The sequence below is a fragment of the Panthera uncia genome (genome assembly GCF_023721935.1).
Source record: "Panthera uncia isolate 11264 chromosome A1 unlocalized genomic scaffold, Puncia_PCG_1.0 HiC_scaffold_17, whole genome shotgun sequence".
Taxonomy (NCBI): domain Eukaryota; kingdom Metazoa; phylum Chordata; class Mammalia; order Carnivora; family Felidae; genus Panthera; species Panthera uncia.
In genome coordinates, this window is record NW_026057577.1 from 104,812,674 (window position 1) to 104,831,423 (window position 18,750).

Genomic DNA, 18,750 nt, shown 5'->3' on the forward strand with positions numbered 1-18,750 from the left:
TGTAATAGAATATTGAGGTCCCCTTGATTCCCACTGCAGTGGGGGAGAAACACTGCAGAAAGGAAATATCTTTCCTAAGTGGAAGGGTTTGAAAGTTCAGGTCAAAGTCAGAATATTACAGCAGGGAGCCATGCATATGTCACCTAGCACAATTTCCTCATTTCATACATTTTATAAATGAGGAAACTGAGATCCAACAAGGTTATATAGTACAGCCCAGTTTGTGTTTGGACAAGGCTAAGAATTAAGTTCCGGGGGTGGAAAGGGCCCATAAATTTGAGAATAAGAGACATGCCATTCATTGTGGTATTCTCCAGCTCCTAGTCCATTAATATTGATCACATGACCAACCAACTGACTGATCTGACTGAATGAATGCATGGATGATATGTTCCTGCCTTGTGTTCCCTGGTAACCAGCTAGACCCACATGCCATCCATTCCAAACAGAGGATTATTTCATTGGAGATATGAGAGGGCTCTCTCCACTTGCTAAGAGAGTTTTCTTGACTGGCTGAGAGACATTTTTCTTCCTTGAGTATTGCTTCCTCTTCGTTGATACTAACAGGATAAATATCAGAGCCCTTACAGGATGTGTGTGGTGTAGCACGACAGACAACTGGGGTTTCCTTTGATGTAACTGTGGATTTGACAGCATTAACAGAGGAAAGATTGGTAGTCAGATGCCCTGGTGTGTTGGTCCAGCAGTCGGGGAGAGCAGCCATTGCTCCTGTGATTGTGGAAGAGATACAATTGCAAGAGGTACCCAGTTCCACTGGAGAATCAAAACTAAACAGAGCTATTACTGGACGTTTCTTCTTCAGAATCCATGGTTTCACAACTTTCCTTCGACTGTGTCCTGCTGCTGCTGCTGCCACTACTCACAAGTAAGTTTGGGCACGGGCTGTCACACCTGGATAGCGTGAGATAAAGATACAAAGACAGTCATTGTAATATTTGTAGTAGCAAGTTTGGTAGCAGCCTAAATAAATGCCCACTAGTGGGGGAGTAGGTAAATCAGTTTGTGATATCTTCATGATGCAAACAGTGAAGCTGACCAAACATAGTGATATGAAATGTCTCTAAGTTGAAACGTTAATTGAATAAAGCAAAGAACAGAATAACATGTATATTAGACTTCCATTTGTGGATGTGTGTTGTAGGGAATAACATGTATATTAGACTTCCATGTGGGAATACATGAATGGTACTTAATGTATAGACTCTGGGAAGGGGAACCAGAAAATGGGAAGGAGCAGGGAGAGGGAGTACACTTTTCATATATCTTTTAAAAAAATTTTTAATGTTTATTTATTTGAGAGAGAGAGAGAGAGAGAGAGAGAGAGAGAACATGAGTGGGGAAGGGGCAGAGAGAGAGGAGGACACAGAATGTGAAGCAGTCTCGAGGCTCTGAGCTGTCAGCACAGAGCCTGATCGCAGGGCTTGAATTCACGGACTGTGTGATCAAGACCTGAGCCAAAGTCTGATGCTTAACTGATGGAGCCACCCAGGAGCCCTCATATACCTTTTTATACTGTTTAAATGTTTCACTATATATAATTTATTAATATATATATACTTAAAGACAATTCATTTCAAACCTCAAAATAGCCTGTGGGTGGTTTCAAATATGCAAGCTTCTTATTTAGCCAGTAGTTTTTATTCATTATGTGCTGAGTGCTTAAAAAAAGAGAGAGCTTTATGTTAACTGCCTTTCATCGATGAGCAGATGGGTGAGCTGTTTTACTAGTTAACAATGACTCATTTTCTGACTATCTGCCCAGCCCTCCGATGTTCACAGGGCTAGACCACAATTGTCTCTTAGGGCATTGGTTCTCAAAGTGAATTTCCAACCAGCTCTGTCAACAACTGGAAACCTGCTAGAAATTCAGATTTTTATACCCCACCCCAGACCTATCGAAGTAGGAACTCTAGTGGTTGAGCCCAACCATCTGTGTTTTAACAAGGCTTTCTGGTGATTCTGATGCTCCTCCAGTCCGACAATCATTGTCATAATGGATCATCTTCCAAACAGGACAGCAGGACTGGTTTCCTTTTTATTCTGTATGGCATTACTTGCAGTTTTCTTGAAATGGACCAGCCTCACTCATTGCCTGGATCTTGCTCTCTTTACTTCTTTATTCAGGGTCTTTGGAAGTGGAATACGTAGTTGAAGTGGGTCAGAATGCTGTTCTGCCCTGCACCTACTCTCCAGCCACTCCTGAGAATCTTGTGCCTGTCTGCTGGGGCAAGGGATCCTGTCCTATGTTTGAATGTCATAGTATGGTGCTCAGCACAGATGGAAGGAACTTGAAATATCAGACATCCAACAGATACCAGCTAAAGAGGAATTTCCACAAAGGAGATGTGTCCTTGACTATAGAGAATGTGACTCTAGCTGACAGTGGGACCTATTGCTGCCGGATTCAATTCCCAGGCCTAATGAATGATAAAAAATCAAACCTGGAGTTGGTCATCAAACCAGGTGAGTGGACCTTTGTGTGTCTTCTTTATGAATAAAACTCACCTGCAGGTAATTAAATATACTGATTGGTCTCATTTCTGATCTCCCCAATTATAGCCCTGGGAGTGGGTCCCTAAGACCTAAAGTTTAACAGGCTCCACCGACAATGCCCAGCCACATTTAATTCCCTTCCTCTATTTTCAAACTCAGGGACAGGATCTGTAGAATGGGAGGAAAGGCCTAGATCAGTGGTTAAGAACCTGATTGCTCATTAGATCACCTGGAAAGCTTTTTAACACTTACATCTTCTTGGTCCCCACCCACAAACCAGAGAAATCGGCATTTCCGGAGGTAGAGCCCGAGTTCCGGGATTTTACGAAGTCTACCTTAGATGATTCTCCTCCCTGTGCAGTCAGGATTGAGAACCACTGGACTGTGTATGTGTGGGGTGGGTAGTGGCGGGGTACACGTGTTTGTACATTTTAAGATTTATACAGCATATAGTGTGTGGCTGATGAAGCTCAGTTTAAATCCAACTTTGCCTCTTACTAGCTGTGTAATCTTGGGCAAGTTATTTAAGCTCTGTGGCCTCCTGTTCTATAAAACATGGCAATTCCTACTACACAGGCCATTGGAAGGATTTTATGAAGTGTTTTATAAAAAGCATTTAGCATGGCCATTTGTGTGGCTATTAGTTCTATTATTAACAACTAGACTGCGATGACGATGGCCGTTAACAGACCTCTGCCCAACATGTGAAGAGTCTCATACACTCTCAGTGAACACGTCCTGGTAGGTTTGGCAGTTGGGCATGTGCCTTTCTTCATTTGTTGTGTTTCATATTTTTTTCTGCTGCCCCTTTGATTCCCCGAAACAAGCTCTCTGCTCTCAGAGAAGTCTCATCCTTATATTGGTTTCTGACATTAGCCAAGGTCACCCCTGCTCGGCCTACACACAGAGACTTCGGTACAGCCTTTCCAAGAATGCTCACCACCAAGGGATATGGCTCAGGTAATTATACAAGTGGTGTAAGAGGAAGCCTTCTGGCATTTTCTGAGTTCGGAGGATTTTGAATATGGGAAAGAGATGAGAAATGGGTTTGAGTGGAGGTGTGAATGTTCCTATGCACCTGAGATAGTGTGTGTGGTGAGAGGGGTGGTGGGGACAAACCTGTGTTGGGAAAAAGGAGCGCTGAGCTAGGATTTGGAATTAGTCACAAGTAGCCCTGTGACCTGGGCTGAAGCCTTTCACTTCCCTGGACCTCACCTTCCTGTTCTGTTCAAGGAGAGGGTTCAGAATCTTTGGATTTTGTAACCTGGTAAAATTCCCACTCCCTCCCCCTAAAAAAAGAATTTTGGTAATATATGTATTTTGCCAAATAAGGAAAAAATTGCATTATTATCCATTATTGCAATAATAAAAGACATGTTTTTAAATTAAATACATTTATTCTAATGAAAAACTCATTACATTGCCATTATTTTCCAATTGACTCCCAGAATGGGGATGTTTTGTTATGAATCCATCCCAGTCCATGTTTGGGGTTGGATTAGGTGATTTCAAGGATCTCTTCTTACTGGAATGAAGCCCATCATCTTCCCTCAATTCCAACCTCAGAAGGAGCAGCTATATTCTTTAAGTAATTCAACAAGGACTTTTCCATGCTGCTCTGGAAGAGAAGATAGGATCAAAAGAGCAGACCTCAGGTCACATTGAGCAGGGAGATTAATCTTAAATGTCTCCTGTCAAAGTCCTGGTCTCTCTTATACTCTCTGGAGCTTAGTCTTCCATTCAGTAATATGAGGGTAATAACAGGTAAGTCCAAGTCCCATATCTTAATCTCATAAATCTCCTAAATCCCACTTTATGAAATTTAACTAAGAAAGGGTGTCTCAAGTGCTTAGCCCAGTATTTGATCATACTATGTACTCAGTACACGTTGGTTATTGTCCTTAATGTTACCAATAAGATCTGGAGGCAGAATGCGATTGTGGTTAAGCACATCAGCAATAGGTAGGTAGAATGGGTTCCAATATCAGCTCTTCCCGCTAGCTTTGTGAGCTCAAGGTAAAATTGCTCAAACTTTGTGAGGCTCAGTTTCCTTACCTCTATGTTGAGGGTAATCTACTGTGTAAGATTGTTCTAAAGATTTGAGTGTGACAATGTTTGTAAAGTGCTCAGTGTAGTACCTGACCCACAGAAAGCACTCAAATACTGGTTATTATTGTAAGTAGTAACCTTAGCTCTCTAGTGGTTTAATATTTGGTAGTTGCTTAGTGATTGGTAGATAATATCTCTTATGCAATTAGTGAGGAAATAAAATACGGCGGGAACAGATGGTAGCCCTCATTGTGGCCTAAGCAAGTCATACCAGATATTTATTGTATGCCCACATTCCCATCCTGTGCTACCAATGCTGTTTATAACATCACCCTCAAGCGCACATTCACTGTATACCCACACACCTTCCTCACGAGGCAGTATATTTCCTCAGAGTTGTCTATATCCTAAACAAGTCTTTTTCTCTTTAGTTTTTACTTGTTAGTTCCTTCCCTTTAGGGCAACAAAGATGGGGGCATTTCTTGCATTGGGAATATAGGCACAGTACCTACAATCTCTGAGCTTTCGATGGCCTAAGAAAATATTCAAGTAAACAAACAAAAAATGTAACAGCTCCAAAGTAGGAAAATAAATAAAAATTAAAATTATTATTTAATGGCATGTCCATAACATGTAACATGATGTCAACTAGTTACCTGCAAGTCAACCTGTGTGTACTTATACATACCTTTTCTTTAGTGTGGAATGTGGGTACATTTAATATGTTTGCTATAAAGTGGAATGGAACCTTAACAAGTAAGAATTCAAGAATCATGGAACCTATCTTGAACACAAAACAATGTAATGTCTCTTCCACCTAAAGGATGTAGGACAGGGTCACAGTGAATCCTCAGCTCTGGAGATAGACTTGGCCTAAATCTCAGGTTTGTCAATGAATAGTTGTGTGATCTTAGGCAAAGTACCTCTCTGAGAATCAGGTTTTTCATCTGAAGAATGGAAAAATAATAGTACCTACTTATTGTGGTGAAGATTAAAAGCTGTTGGGCAAATAAAGTACTAAGCACCATGTCTGGCATATAATATGTACTAGATGGTAACTACAAATTCATAAACTTTTAAGACTCTCACATGCCACCCTGTTGCTACCTCCACTCCAGCCAAGTCTTGGGTTCTCTGGGAAAATCAAAGCAACTTTTTCCAACTGTCCCACTCACTTGGTTGATGGCTATCTATGTGAAAATAATCTGCGATAATCTATAAAATGGAGTGCTGTTGGGTCATTTTCCCTGTAAATCGTAATTAAAAAAAAGAGAAGTCAGTCTTATCATTTAGGCCAAGAAAAATAATTACAGGGAAGCAGAAACTGGATTTACATTAGAAAATCTTGTGTGTGGTTAAGATTCATGTTTACTTAGTAGTTCCACCAATGTGGTTTTTATACTTTAAATTCCTTTTTGGGTAATAAGAGCAAAGGTAAGTGGAAGATAATCTCTTTTACTTCCTCTTTTTTAAAAATAGTTTTAGGCTGAGAATAGTAAAATATTAATATTAAAGTCATGGTGTGTTGGGATGCCTGGGTGGCTCAGTTGGTTAACTGTCTGACTTCGGCTCAGGCTCGAGTCTTGCATCAGGCTCTGTGCTGACAGCTCAGAGCTTGGAGCCTGCTTTGGATTCTGTGTCTCCCTGTCTCTCTCTGCCCCTCCCCTGTTCATGTCCTGTCTCTCTTTGTCTCTCAAAAAATAAAACAAAATGTTAAAAAAAGAAATTAAAAAAAAAAAATCATTGTTAAAGCAGGAGTCCTGCCTTAAAGGATTTAGATTTTTAGGCTTCCAGAAAGTGGCCATGACATTTAAGAAGTTTCAGAGCCTCTGACTCAGCCAGATAAATGAGTAGGCATCCTTAATTTTCCCAAAGCTAACCATCTACTGATTTTTAGAAAGCAGCATCTGTGAGGTCAGGGCTTGTGCCCATGCTGTTCACGGCTCTGTACCCTGGGCCTGGCACAAAGAAGGGGTGTAGTACATGTTCATCAAATGGATAAGCAGGTAAAGAAATGAATGAGTAAAAAGGAAAGAAGGTGAGATGGCACCTGGGCAATGTGACCACGTGGTAGTGACAATGCAAAAGTAAAGGTTGTTGAAAGGGACATCGTTCAGTGTCTTGTTTAAAGCCATGCAGACCTAAATTGAAAGGCTATTTCTGTTATTCACTAATCTCTGTGACCCTGGGTAAGTCCCCTAACTTCCTAATTCTCAGCTTCTTCATCTGCGAAATGGGGCTAATAGTCTCTAGGATAGTTGTTTTGAATGCTAAATGAGATACTTCGTTCAAAGAATTTAGCACCATGTCAGCTCATGGTAAATTATAGCTATAGTTATTATTACTCTCATTTTTAGGCAATGAAATACCCCGTCTCCCTCTTAATGAGTAAATGTTAAACTTTTTTAAGAAAATTAACTTTTGTTATCTTTCAAAGTCTCATTACAATATAATGCCTGGTTGAGTGTTATCAATGTTGTTGGCAATTTGCTGCCCTCTTTGGGGTGCTGTGGACACAACAAACCACATATTCGACAGAGGTTTTCCTGGCAGAGGTCTCCAGTTCATAGAACATAAGTAGTCAGGTTCATTATCTGGATAAAAAAATATGGTCATCCATATCAAATCGTTGATTTGTAAGTGTTTAGAAAATTTTATTGGTCTCACAATTATTGTGAAGAGTATAGAGTAGGATTAATTTCAAATATGATTCTAGGCATCTTTAAGAGTTTTTAAAACTCAGATAAAAGAAAACATTCTTGACTATTCTATCAGCTGCTTTTTTCTCTTTATGGCAGAGACACGGACACTGGAGGCCCTCCATGATAAAAATCAAACTGTAAGTGACATGGACATGTGTGTGCGTGCATGCGTGTGTGCGTGGGTGCGCGCGTGCTAACCTCATATTCAACTCAGAGGGAAGAAAGTTTGGCTTTAGTCTTCATTCTTGTTTGCTCCTCTCCTTTGGAGAAAACATGCCTCACTCTCCATTAGCCTCAGAGCCCTCCGCTGTAACATGTTGATGAGGGCAGTTCTAGCCATCTAAGGACAGAATGAGGGGGTAAGTGCAAAGTGCCTAGCACATAGTAAGTGCTGGAAAACAAAAACACAAAACCACTAGCTTCTTGTTTCTCTTCTCATATTTCACAACTGCGAACCGCTGTGGAGGGTTCAAAGACCCTCCATATCCCTGGAATATATTTCTTCTCGCTTGCATGGTAACCCTGATGAGAAAGATTGTGTAAATTTATTTATGTCTGACAAGACACTAGTCAGGAGTATTTGAAGTCAACAATGTATATATCGAAGTATAAACAAATCAATATTTTAATTAACCACAATTTTAGTGTCCCCCACTTTCTCAGAGCAAAAGGGAATCCCCTAGATATCAAGCTTATAGTAGTGACTTAAAAATTCTTTGAGGATGTATACAGGAGTCTGCATTCATTTGACTAAGTCCCCTACTTGTGTGTTCACAACCAAGGCTCAGCACTTTGTGTTTGTCCCTGCCCCTCTTTGTGACCAAAGACTGACTCTAAGTACCTCTGTATATCCATAGTATTTAATGCACAGTACCTTGCATATAGCACTCCTGTAGTAAAAGTTGATTGAATAAGTGGAAAATTTAATTTCTTTGACTTCTTTGTTTTAAAATTATTTATCATTGTTGCTTTTAAAGGGAGAATATGGACTAAAATTTTGAAAGCAGAAGAATGTTATGGCTTTCAGTTACAAAATAAAATTAATAAAACTAATTAGAGAAATAGCCACAATACCTATCACCACGTAAGCACTGATTGCATTTACTGCATACAAGGCCCTGTGCTAGGCATTTTGTATTTCTTGTTACTTCATTTTCCTAAGAACTCTCCAAGATGATGGCAGAGCTGGGATTTGAACCCAGGACTATCTGGCTGCAAAGGCCTGGCCCTTGAATCAGTTTTTCTGTGAAGGTGGGGGCTTCTCTGCAAGACACCAAGTTTAAACCACTCTGAAACTCCCTGGAACACCAGGGGACCTTGGATGAACAGGGTTCCACCCTAAAACCTATTTATGTTTGTGGGGGAGGGGTGTCCATTTATTAAGAGTTCCTTGTCCCCACCCCCCCCCCCACATTGTAGAAGCAGCACATTTTATTCCCTTGTAAGTTTAAGGATTATGCTGATCCCGTTCTTTGGGTGGTTTGAGGCTTGTCTAGAAGGAGATAGATCATGCACGGTCTCAAGGTCCCTGCACTCCTCTGGTGCTGTACGTCACGAGACTAGCTGAGCACACAACTGATTTCTGCCCATCTGCTGCAATTCTGTTTGTGTTTCCATAGCAAATACCCACATTGGCTAACGAATTACAAGACTCTGCTGTGACCACCAGAATAGGCATCTACATTGGAGTGGGGATCTCTGCTGGGCTGACTCTCATTCTTATCATTGCTGCTTTAATTCTCACATGTAAGTTGGTTGATGTTGCAACTCTCTCCCTCTGATAAGGAACTGTTAAAATAGGAACCAACACAAACCTAGGTACAAATGTAAGTTTGTATTTATACCTGAAGGCGATTAAACTGAGTACCCTGTAGTCCTTCCAAACCTAACAATAATAATAGCTAATTTTTATGCAATGCTTTACCATGTTATATGCAGGCCTGGTGCTAAACGTTTTACGTACATTTTATTGTCACCATCTCATGTGGCAGGTAGTATTTATCACCGTTTTATAGTGCAGGAAACTATAGCTACTAGAAAGTGAGCCTCTTTCCCAAGGTTTCAGAATCCATAAGAGGCAAAGCTAGAATTGAAATTCAAGCAGACTGATTCTAGCACCTGTTCTCTTACCTTTCGTTAAGAAAATAAACTTCTTTAATTCATGAATTAAGTTTATTAGGAAGTGCGACAACAGAAAGTAATTTCTTTCTGTGCGTTTTGCTATCTTATTTGTTTCTCAGGCACAGGTCTTTAGAGAGAGGGGTGGCAAGTCCTTTTACCAATGGGTCATGGCCAGGATTGCAGCATTTGTATTTTCAGTAGATGATTATGCATGGGAAACCATCACTATAATCAAGACCCAAACATCGTCATCACCCCAAAGGCTTTGCACACTTTTATATTTGTGATATATTCTCTTCTCTTTGAGGACAGAGGCCAAGACCTTATACCCCAGGGCTTAGTACATTCTAGCAACCCTTCCTACTAATACTTAAAACATGGACTGCATATAGGGTGACCAACCAACCCAGATTTTCCCAGGACTGAAGGGGCCTTAGGATGTGATCCTGCCAATGCTAAAACTGGGACAGTCCAGGGAAAACCAGGATGAATTGGTCACCCTAATTGTGCGACTTAAAGCTGCTGAGTGCTTTATGAGCATTAAATCTTCATGATTACCTTAATGAGAAAGATACTAATATTATTCTAATTTACCAATAGAGAATGAACATGCTGGCCAGAGCCACACAGTTATTAGATACAGAATTTGAAAGCAGGACTCTCTTATTCCTTACCATTATGCTATTCTGCTATCCCCGGTAAATGGATTGTTCACGGAAAGAAACTACCCCAGCCACACTTACCTGGGTTTGCACAGAGGCAGTAGTGGAGTTTGTGAATTGATCACATGAATGCAAAGTCTACAGGTTGAAAAAGAGCAATGCTAGTACTCACTAGCCTTTCAAGTTCTGCCATGCCATTTCAGCTGGTGCAAAGAGGCTTGAAGTGAAGGTAATGAATGGGAGAAGTTTGATACTTTATACACACATATGTATTACTCCAAAAACATGGCTACTTCGAAGGACAGATAGGAAAGTCCTGTTTGATTTGTGGTCTACAGGTTGCTAGACAAAATCTTATGACCAAGGTGACAGGTTTTTAAGTCATGACATCAAAGCCATAAATTGGTTAGCAATACAACCAGCAATCCCATAACTTTCTAGTGCACTCTCTGAGATGAGCGAGCATACCTCAGTACCACTCAAACCCCTCTCATTTCTCACTCAACTGATGAAGTATAAAAGACCTGTTCCATCTCCTTAGACTTACCTAAGACTTCATTCTCCTTTTACCCCTTTCTCCAGAATTATCTACCTCTCCCTTTCTATTCATTCTATTCTCATCAGCATAAAAATATGTTTTAACTCACCTATTCCTCTTTAGCTACTCCCATTTCTGTTTTCCTTCACAGCCATATTTCTCAGATGAATTTTTCCTACTTTGTACCCCCTGAACTCTTTAGCCCATCATCTAGCTTCCATCCCTGAAGCACCATGGAGATAGTTTTAGTCAAGCTCACTGACAACCTCCATTTTGCTAAATCCAATAGACACTTCTGTCTTCATTGTAGTCAATCTTTCAGCAATATTTAATCAAATTGACTCTCACTCATTCTAGATAGTATTCCTTCTCTTGGCTTCTAAAACACCACTCTCCTACTTCATTGGCCGTCCATTTTCAGTCATTTTTGTTATTTCCTCTTCTGCTTGACCTTTAGATATTCCTATTCCTCAGGGCTGGCCCTTTCCCTTTCTCTATACCCTCTAGGTGATGGTGTCTATTTCCATAAGTTTAAATAGGTTTTAATTAATTTATTTAATTTAATAATTAATTTATTTAAATAAATAATAAATAAATAAATAATTTTAAATTAATTAAATTAATTAAATTAATTAATTTAATTAAATAGGTTAAATAGGTCTATTTCCATAGGTTTAAATTAAATCTTTAATTCCCCCCTCCAACTCTGAGTGTTTGTCCTGTTGATACCTCCACTTAGATGCCTTCCACACTTAACATGTCCCAAATGGAGGTCTAGAGTCTATATTCCACCTTCCCAGAACACGGCCTCTGCCTCTCTGGTGTTTCCCATTACAACGTTTCACTACCATCCATCTGGTTGTTTAAGCCAGAATGCCATAGGCCATCCTAGAATCCTGTTTCCTCCTAACATAAAAGCCAATTTTAATTCCTTCAGACTTTCTCCAAAATATATGTAAAATACATTCATTATTCTGAATCTCTTTTGATCACCACCTTACTGTGATGTGAGGCATCATGATCTCTACTTAACTTCTTCATTTTTTAAATACCTGCTTTTAATCTATTCCCCACATAGGAGTTAGAGTGATCTTCTTAAAACCCAGTCAGCTCATATTTCTGTCCTCCAATGATTTCTTATAGGAATAAGAGTAAGATTCTTATTTTATAGAATAATATCCAAAATCTAGATTATGACTTAAAAGGTCTTATAGGAGCTATCCCCAGCCTACCTCTCAGAACTTATCTTGGGCTATTTTCTTATTTCAGCCATATTTTCAGTTTCAGGAAGCCATACTCGTCATTACCAGGGATTCTCTTTGCCTGAATTCTTCCCCTGCCTGTTCACTTGGCTGACTCATTTTCTTTATTTTCGGAACTGAGCTTAAAGGTTACCCCTCCTGAGAGTTTTTTCCTGACCACCTTCTCAGTCATCTGTTACAGTGCATTGTTGGTTCCACAATTAGAAATTATTATTTTCAATGCCCCCCTCACTAGAACACAAGCTTTCAGAAGTCAGGGCTCACAATTCACCTTTGCATTCCCAGTGCCTACCAGATGCTCCATGTATTTCCTGAATGTGAAAAATGTATCTGTATTGCTTTCTAGAAGAGTCCATGTAACAATCCAAGACACACATTGATAGTTTGATTTAATTCAGTCCAAGGGGAGACCAGATTTTCTTAAACAATCCTTGCCTTCAGTGAGTTCATTTTATTTCCTAACTCATTTGTTTTATGAGAGCAGTTTTAATGGACTTTTCTTCCACATTTTACCTAGGGTATTCTTATAGCAAAGAGAAGTTACAGAATTCAAGGTAAGAGTAATGGGTAGGGTAGGGGAAGGTGGGAATCTTGGAGACCCCTATTCTAATATGGCTTTGCTCTTAGAAGCCTGGCCCTGGGATTTAAACTTGTACTTCCTTCTTACCTTAGATTTATGTAATGCCAATTAAACACACTGCTCTGTTTTACTTACTGATTTCTCTAGCTTCATTGACTAAAGTTAAGGTATAGAATTCATCTCCCTATTGATAGGAAATGCTTATTTGTATATTAATGGTTCTTGTTTTTTTTTTTTTTTTTTCAATGAACTGATCCTTCTAGTGATTGAACTACATGCAGGCTCTGGGTTGGGCTTTGGGTTACAAAAGTGAGCAAGAAACCCAGACTCTACTTTCAGGGCTTTTATAGCTCAGCCCAGGCGTTCTTAACTTGGGTTGCCTATTAGAATCACCTAGGGCACTTGAACATACTGTTGCCAACCCCAGAGCAAATACATTGGCATTTTTGAGGATGAGACCTAAGTATAGGTGTTTTTCTGAAAGTTTTCCAGGTGATTCTAATATGCAAACAGGGTTGAGATCTACTGGTCTATTATACTGCAGTCTTGGTATCTGTTTTTGACTGTATACATATGCGTACATATACACACATGCACACCTCCCCATTCCAAATATACGAAGCTTATATAGCGTGTACTAGAATTTAGTGATATTTGGCACATGGGTAGAATGCAGTACATTTCAAGAAAAAAAATGACTCATTCCTTTGAATTATATCTAAACCACGAGTGATTTTAGGTAAATATAGATAGTGTATTAATTAAGACAAAATACTCTGCAGTAAAAAGAGCCAAATAAAGCCAAATAAAACAATTTAATTATTAATGGCTTTTGATCATCTGTGCCAGGATCTGTTATTAGAACTGAAACTTGAAATGTGATATTACCCATGGGTGATATTTACATGCATTAATTCATTATTTGGTGAAATTAGTTGGTTAATGTTCATCCCTACTTATAAAGGTAAGCTCTGTAGAACGTTAGGAAGTTGTTGCCACATTAACAACTATATCCCCTGATACAGTATGTGATGCTTAGTAGACACCTACACATCTGATGATTGAATGAATAAATGCTCCTTACAGCAGCCCTGTAAAATAGAATGTTTATTATTCCCATTTTACAGATGAGGACCCTGAGACACAAAGTTTGCTAATACGCAGGCTTCATGGGATTTTTGTGTATTGTTTACTGCTGCATTTCTTGCTTTGTAGCACAGTGTGTAACACACTAAAAATTTCTTGACTGAGTAAATGAAAACAAACAAACAAACAAAAACCCAACCACTCAATTTATCCAAGGTCATATGGCTGGTAAGTGACAGACAGAATTCAAACTCAAGTCTGATTGGATCCATAAAATATTTCCTTTTTTTTTTTTTTCTTTTTGAAACTGTTCAAGTCCACAGAAGAATTGAAGTTATAGTACAAGGAAAACAGAACGCTTCAACCAAACTCATGGTTTGAGATTTGGACCTGCTTGCTTTGTTTGTTTCTCTATTTACAAAGAACATTTCTTCTGAACTATTTGTAAGGACATTTCAGACATCTTCCCCCTTCACCTAAACACTTCAGTCTGTACCTCCTTCCAACACGATGCCATTTTTATACTTAGGAAAATTAAGATTAATTCAAAGGAATTCAAATTTCCTCAACTGTTCCACAAATTGTTTTACTGCTATTTTATGGCTTTTTTTTTTTTTTCCTAGTTAGGACCTGATCAAGGATCAGGTACTATATTTGGTTGTTGTCTCTTCAGCAAAGCCTCTTATCTTAACTCTATTCTGTGCTGCCCAAGAAATGCTTAACTCAACTGTAACATTTATTTCCACAGCCTTGTCACTTTGGCCAACGTCGCTCCCTCAGGGTTAGCAAATACAGTAGCAGAAGGAATGCACTCAGAGGAAAACATCTATATCATTGAGGAGAACATATATGAAATAGAAGATCCATATGAATACTACTGCTATGTCAGCAGCGAGCAACTATCCTGACAACCCAGAGATCTAACCCTTTAACCCCGCCAGATCCCACTACTTCATTTTTGAGCATGGTATCACTGTGAAAACTATGAAATGTGTCAGCTGATTGGTTTTAGAGGCCCTGTCCATGGCCACCAAGCAGAGTTTTTACATTTCGGGAGATAATTAGCTCACATAGGGATGGAACTGTGTCCTACACTATATTTAGGTACAACATCACCTCTATATTTCAGCCAGTGGGGCTACCCAATATAGAGTATGCTAATCGGGGCATTAGAGTTCAAATGGGCTTTTATATAGAGTAGGAATTGTTGGGTATTTTTTTTTTTAATGTTTATTCACTTTTGAGAGAGAGACAGAGACAGAGACAGAGGACGAATGGGGGAGGGGCAGAGAGATTGCGAGACACAGGATCTGAAATAGGCTCCAGACTCTGAGCTGTCAGCACAGAGCCCGATGAGGTGTTCAAGCCCACAGACTGTGAGATCATGACCTGAGCCAAATTTAGATGCTTAACTGACTGAGCTACCCATGCACCCCTAGGCTAGGAATTCTTAATATGTGGTCCCAAGAATTCCAGGAAATTCAGTCACATGATGTATCCACAGAGCTACTGAAAATATAGGGAAAATTATGTGTTAAGATATGTGCATGTCTTTTTGGTACAGAAAGTCTAAAGGGGCCACTGAGTTTCAAAGAGTTCTGTGACGCATAAAAAATTTAGAAGCTATTAGAGGAGGAGTAGATGGTCTCGAAGGTTCTCTCTGAGTCTCAAGACTTATGCTTCTTTGAATATTGATTGTTTCCCAGTAAGTGCCTCTGCACAGCTCTCCTTTGCCAGTTAAGTAGACTGCCTAGCAAGTCCTGTGGTGTGAAGGAGCTCCTAGAGAAAAAGGAAGTGTGCTCCGTGTGTTGCCAAGTTTTGCTTGGGGTGCACTCAAAAGGAAATATCTCTGACCAACTTCTCCATTCATGGAGAGAACTGGACCTATGTTTTTTATAGAAGAAGAAGCAGTGACTTGTACACAAATTCTGTTTCCTGGTGGAAAGAAAGCACAGGGCTCCAGCAATCTATATTTATCGGCATCAAATCCTGTGATGGAAAGGCTGTGGTCCCTAAACTTTATTTCCAAGGTGGTGGCGACTAAGTTTGTCTTCTCTTACTCATTGCCTGCCCAGTGCCTGGCACGGCTCTCCCACATAATAGAAATGTACTAAATGCCTTTGGAATGAAAAACATAAGCAGAAAGGCAGCCTTCTGGAAAGATTTTTCCATTGCAGAACTTAGAGCTCTTCTTGGAGAACTCACAGACACTCCTAAGCTCTCAAATCTGTTCTTATCTAGTTCAAAGTGGTGTTTGCTTCTTAGCTCAGGCCTTTGAAAGTCTATTACTCTCTTGTCTGTGTCCCCCTTTCTGCTAAGCCTCCTCAGTATATAAAGAATCAATGAGAAGGACCTGTTGCTGCCTGAAAACTACCCCTCCCCAGGTAATAACTAAATCGCTGCGATGCTGTATGCAGAAAGTGTTGGTCACCAAGGATGTAGGCAGCCTGTTTATTTCCAGGAGTCTCTGGCAGTTTTGTTGTGTGAATTATAATGTTTGGGCTGCATTTAGACAGTTTTGGGAATCACTGGATTTCTACTGGGAGATATATAAGGGAGATCATTTCATAAAATTATAGGGAGCAACTCTCATTCAACAAGATGAAGAATTAACTGTAAATGTTTTACAGTTATGAAATTCTAGAGGGAAAGGACTTCAGACACATTTGAACCATATCAATGGTTCCCACCACCACACCCCTCCTGGAAAGAGATTCTTATCCTATTATTTAAAAATCTTTAAACGATGGTATGTATACAGGATGATTATTGCAACGGTGTTTGTAGGGGACTTTTTATGTCAATTGGGGAATAGTTGATTATTGTAATCTCAACACACTTGTGCATTTAAGTGGTTTCACTTAAGAATTAAGTGGTTTCATCATTGAGCTGTTTTGCTAATTCAATGAATATTTAAGTGCTTACTATGTGTCAGGTACTCTCGTGCTGAGACCATAGAGAGAGACCAAACAGACATATCCCTGACCCTGTAGAACTTGTAGTTCATCTGACAGTAAGGAGGATTCATTCCATTCATTCAGTTGGCGAACATTTATTGGCACCTACTATGTGCCAGATACTGTTCTAGTCCCTAAAAACAGCAGTGAGTTAAACAGACGAAATCCTGATTCTCGTGTAGCGTATGTTACTTACTTGTCAGAGAAGAATGCCATATTGCTAATTAAAAAAAAAAAAAAAGTTCTAGAATAGTATATATTGTTGATGCTAATGTTTTCTTTTGCCTTAAAAAATCTAGAAGAATATTCCAAAATCAATATGGCTATCCCACAGGGGCAAATTGTCATGAGACAGACTTCCACTTTTTCCTTTTATGTGCTTGTAAAATTGTTTGAATTATTTTCTTTTATAATAAAAAAATAGATTTAAGAATTATAGCAATGTTTTTCTGTCTGCCCTCCTCATCATAGAAAGAAATGGAGACTAGGATAAGCTAAATTCAAGGTCAAGGCTGGCAGTAAGCCAGGACTGGAACCCTGGTTGTCAGAGTGGGATCTATTCTACACCAGTTATTTGGAAGGGGGAAGGTGGCAGAATGGGGAACAGAAATCTTCAAGGCTGCTCCAACGGGCCCAGGAGGTCAATGGGTAACTTAATTAAAAACAATGTAATAAGACTGAACATGTGGCTTGCTCTTAGAAGCATCTTAGGATTTTTTTCTCCATAGCTCTTCCATAAGAGACCCCAGGACAAAAGGGGGCTTCCTGATCTTTTTAGACTGAAAAAGTAAGGTCTTCCCATGTTTTATCTGCATCACTTCTAGATTTTGAATTCCCAAGGCAGAAATTCCCAACAGTTCAATCCCTCATTAGTTGATTTTCGGGTACCCCCCTCATGCCTATTCGTATTTTTCATTTCTCATTTAAGTATAAATTCAAAAACTTAAGCTGAACACAATTTTGTCTCCATTTTTTATTCAGAAAGTTTAGATCCTTCTGGAGAAAAGTATAGAGAGATGCCCCAGAGCTGCAGTGTTTAAGATTTTTCCACCACCTTTTTGTGGGACTCAGTTGCTAAGTGGGGAAAAAGAGAGGGGCCTCTGGACCATTTGGCTGAAAAGTTCTCAAGCCTGAGGAGGGCTCAGATTTTAGCCCATTTTCAGTGGAAAATTTGTGCAAAGGAGCAGTATGAGTCAGAAATGTTTCAGGCTTGTAGATCCTCTGTGTCTTTTTCTCAGTAATGTTGACTACAATGATAAAGGTCATTCCAAGTCACTCATTTACTCATGGTAGTGATTATCTTTTGTGAATTCTTGTTTGAATTCCTTCTGCTTATGTGAGTCTCCTTTTCCAGAGAAAGCAGTGAGGCTTTTTTTTTTTTTTTTTTTTTATGATTGTTTAAGCTATTCATGTATGGTGGTGGTGGTAATGGGACGTCTGTCTAAATGTGCACATTATTTTAATGTAATTGTTTTGTGGGTGGGTCACTTTTGGAAAATATTTCATTATAGTTTTATATTCTGTACTTGCAACCTGTTTTATGGTAAGTTGATATGTCGTCCTTTGTAATTTCTACATTTTGTATTCATACTTTTTCATTCATTTAAACCTAGTTCATGTAAAATAGAAATACTTCTTACTCCAATGCAGTGTTTACCTTATTTTTGTCAGCTCTGAAATATCCATATTCTATATATCTATATCTGATCTGTTTTAAATTTTACTTGTGGTTGTGGTTTCATTTGCCATTACTGGCCCATTGCATGCTGAGTTTAGTTCTTGTTCAGAAAACACTTCAGTAAAAAGTAACAAATGTATAAATGTAGGTGAAGATTATTTCCAACAGTTTGGTTATATTGCAACAAATAGATTGTATATTATAATATATGTAACTATATTATAATATAGATTTTTGATTCATTTCTCTATCCCAAAGTTTACCACTATGTCTTAGCAAAAATCTCTTGAACTTAGTATTAGCTGAATCTAAGGGTTGAAGTAGGAATCCAAGGGGGAAGGAGCTTTAAAATCTGCTCACTGGCTAGGTTTCCAGAAGGTTCTTGGGGGAGCAGTGCTTTTCATCATTCTCTCCAGCAACATCCAACTTCAACAGAAATTCCTATTATGTAAACGGCAGCCAAATAGCTTGTAATCACCATGGGAAAAAAGCATTACCTGAACTAAATGGAATCTTAGGTAAAAACTAAGACATATGACAGCTATCCTAGCTGCCTTACTTGAAGGAAATGAGTTTACGAGGGGCACTCTGGCTGGGACAT

The 18,750-nt window shown here is 39.2% G+C and overlaps 1 protein-coding gene across 1 annotated transcript; it reads left to right on the forward strand.

Moving 5' to 3' along the window:
- The first annotated feature begins 669 nt into the window (after positions 1 to 669).
- Positions 670 to 16,857, forward strand: HAVCR2 (hepatitis A virus cellular receptor 2). Its single transcript, XM_049647911.1, has 7 exons — positions 670 to 886; positions 2,146 to 2,484; positions 3,391 to 3,474; positions 7,362 to 7,402; positions 8,885 to 9,011; positions 12,366 to 12,402; positions 14,263 to 16,857. Exons 1-7 carry the CDS (start codon positions 829 to 831, stop codon positions 14,420 to 14,422), a joined length of 846 nt encoding a protein of 281 aa, XP_049503868.1. The 5' UTR covers positions 670 to 828; the 3' UTR covers positions 14,423 to 16,857.
- Positions 16,858 to 18,750: the final 1,893 nt, after the last annotated feature.

Bases quoted from the DNA above. Each gene is read 5' to 3' on its own strand.
- HAVCR2 (XM_049647911.1), top strand. From the start codon at position 829: ATGGTTTCACAACTTTCCTTCGACTGTGTCCTGCTGCTGCTGCTGCCA. The intron at 2,485-3,390 runs GTGAGTGGACCT...TTCTGACATTAG, and splicing joins GGAGTTGGTCATCAAACCAG to CCAAGGTCACCCCTGCTCGG. The intron at 12,403-14,262 runs GTAAGAGTAATG...TTATTTCCACAG, and splicing joins GAGAAGTTACAGAATTCAAG to CCTTGTCACTTTGGCCAACG.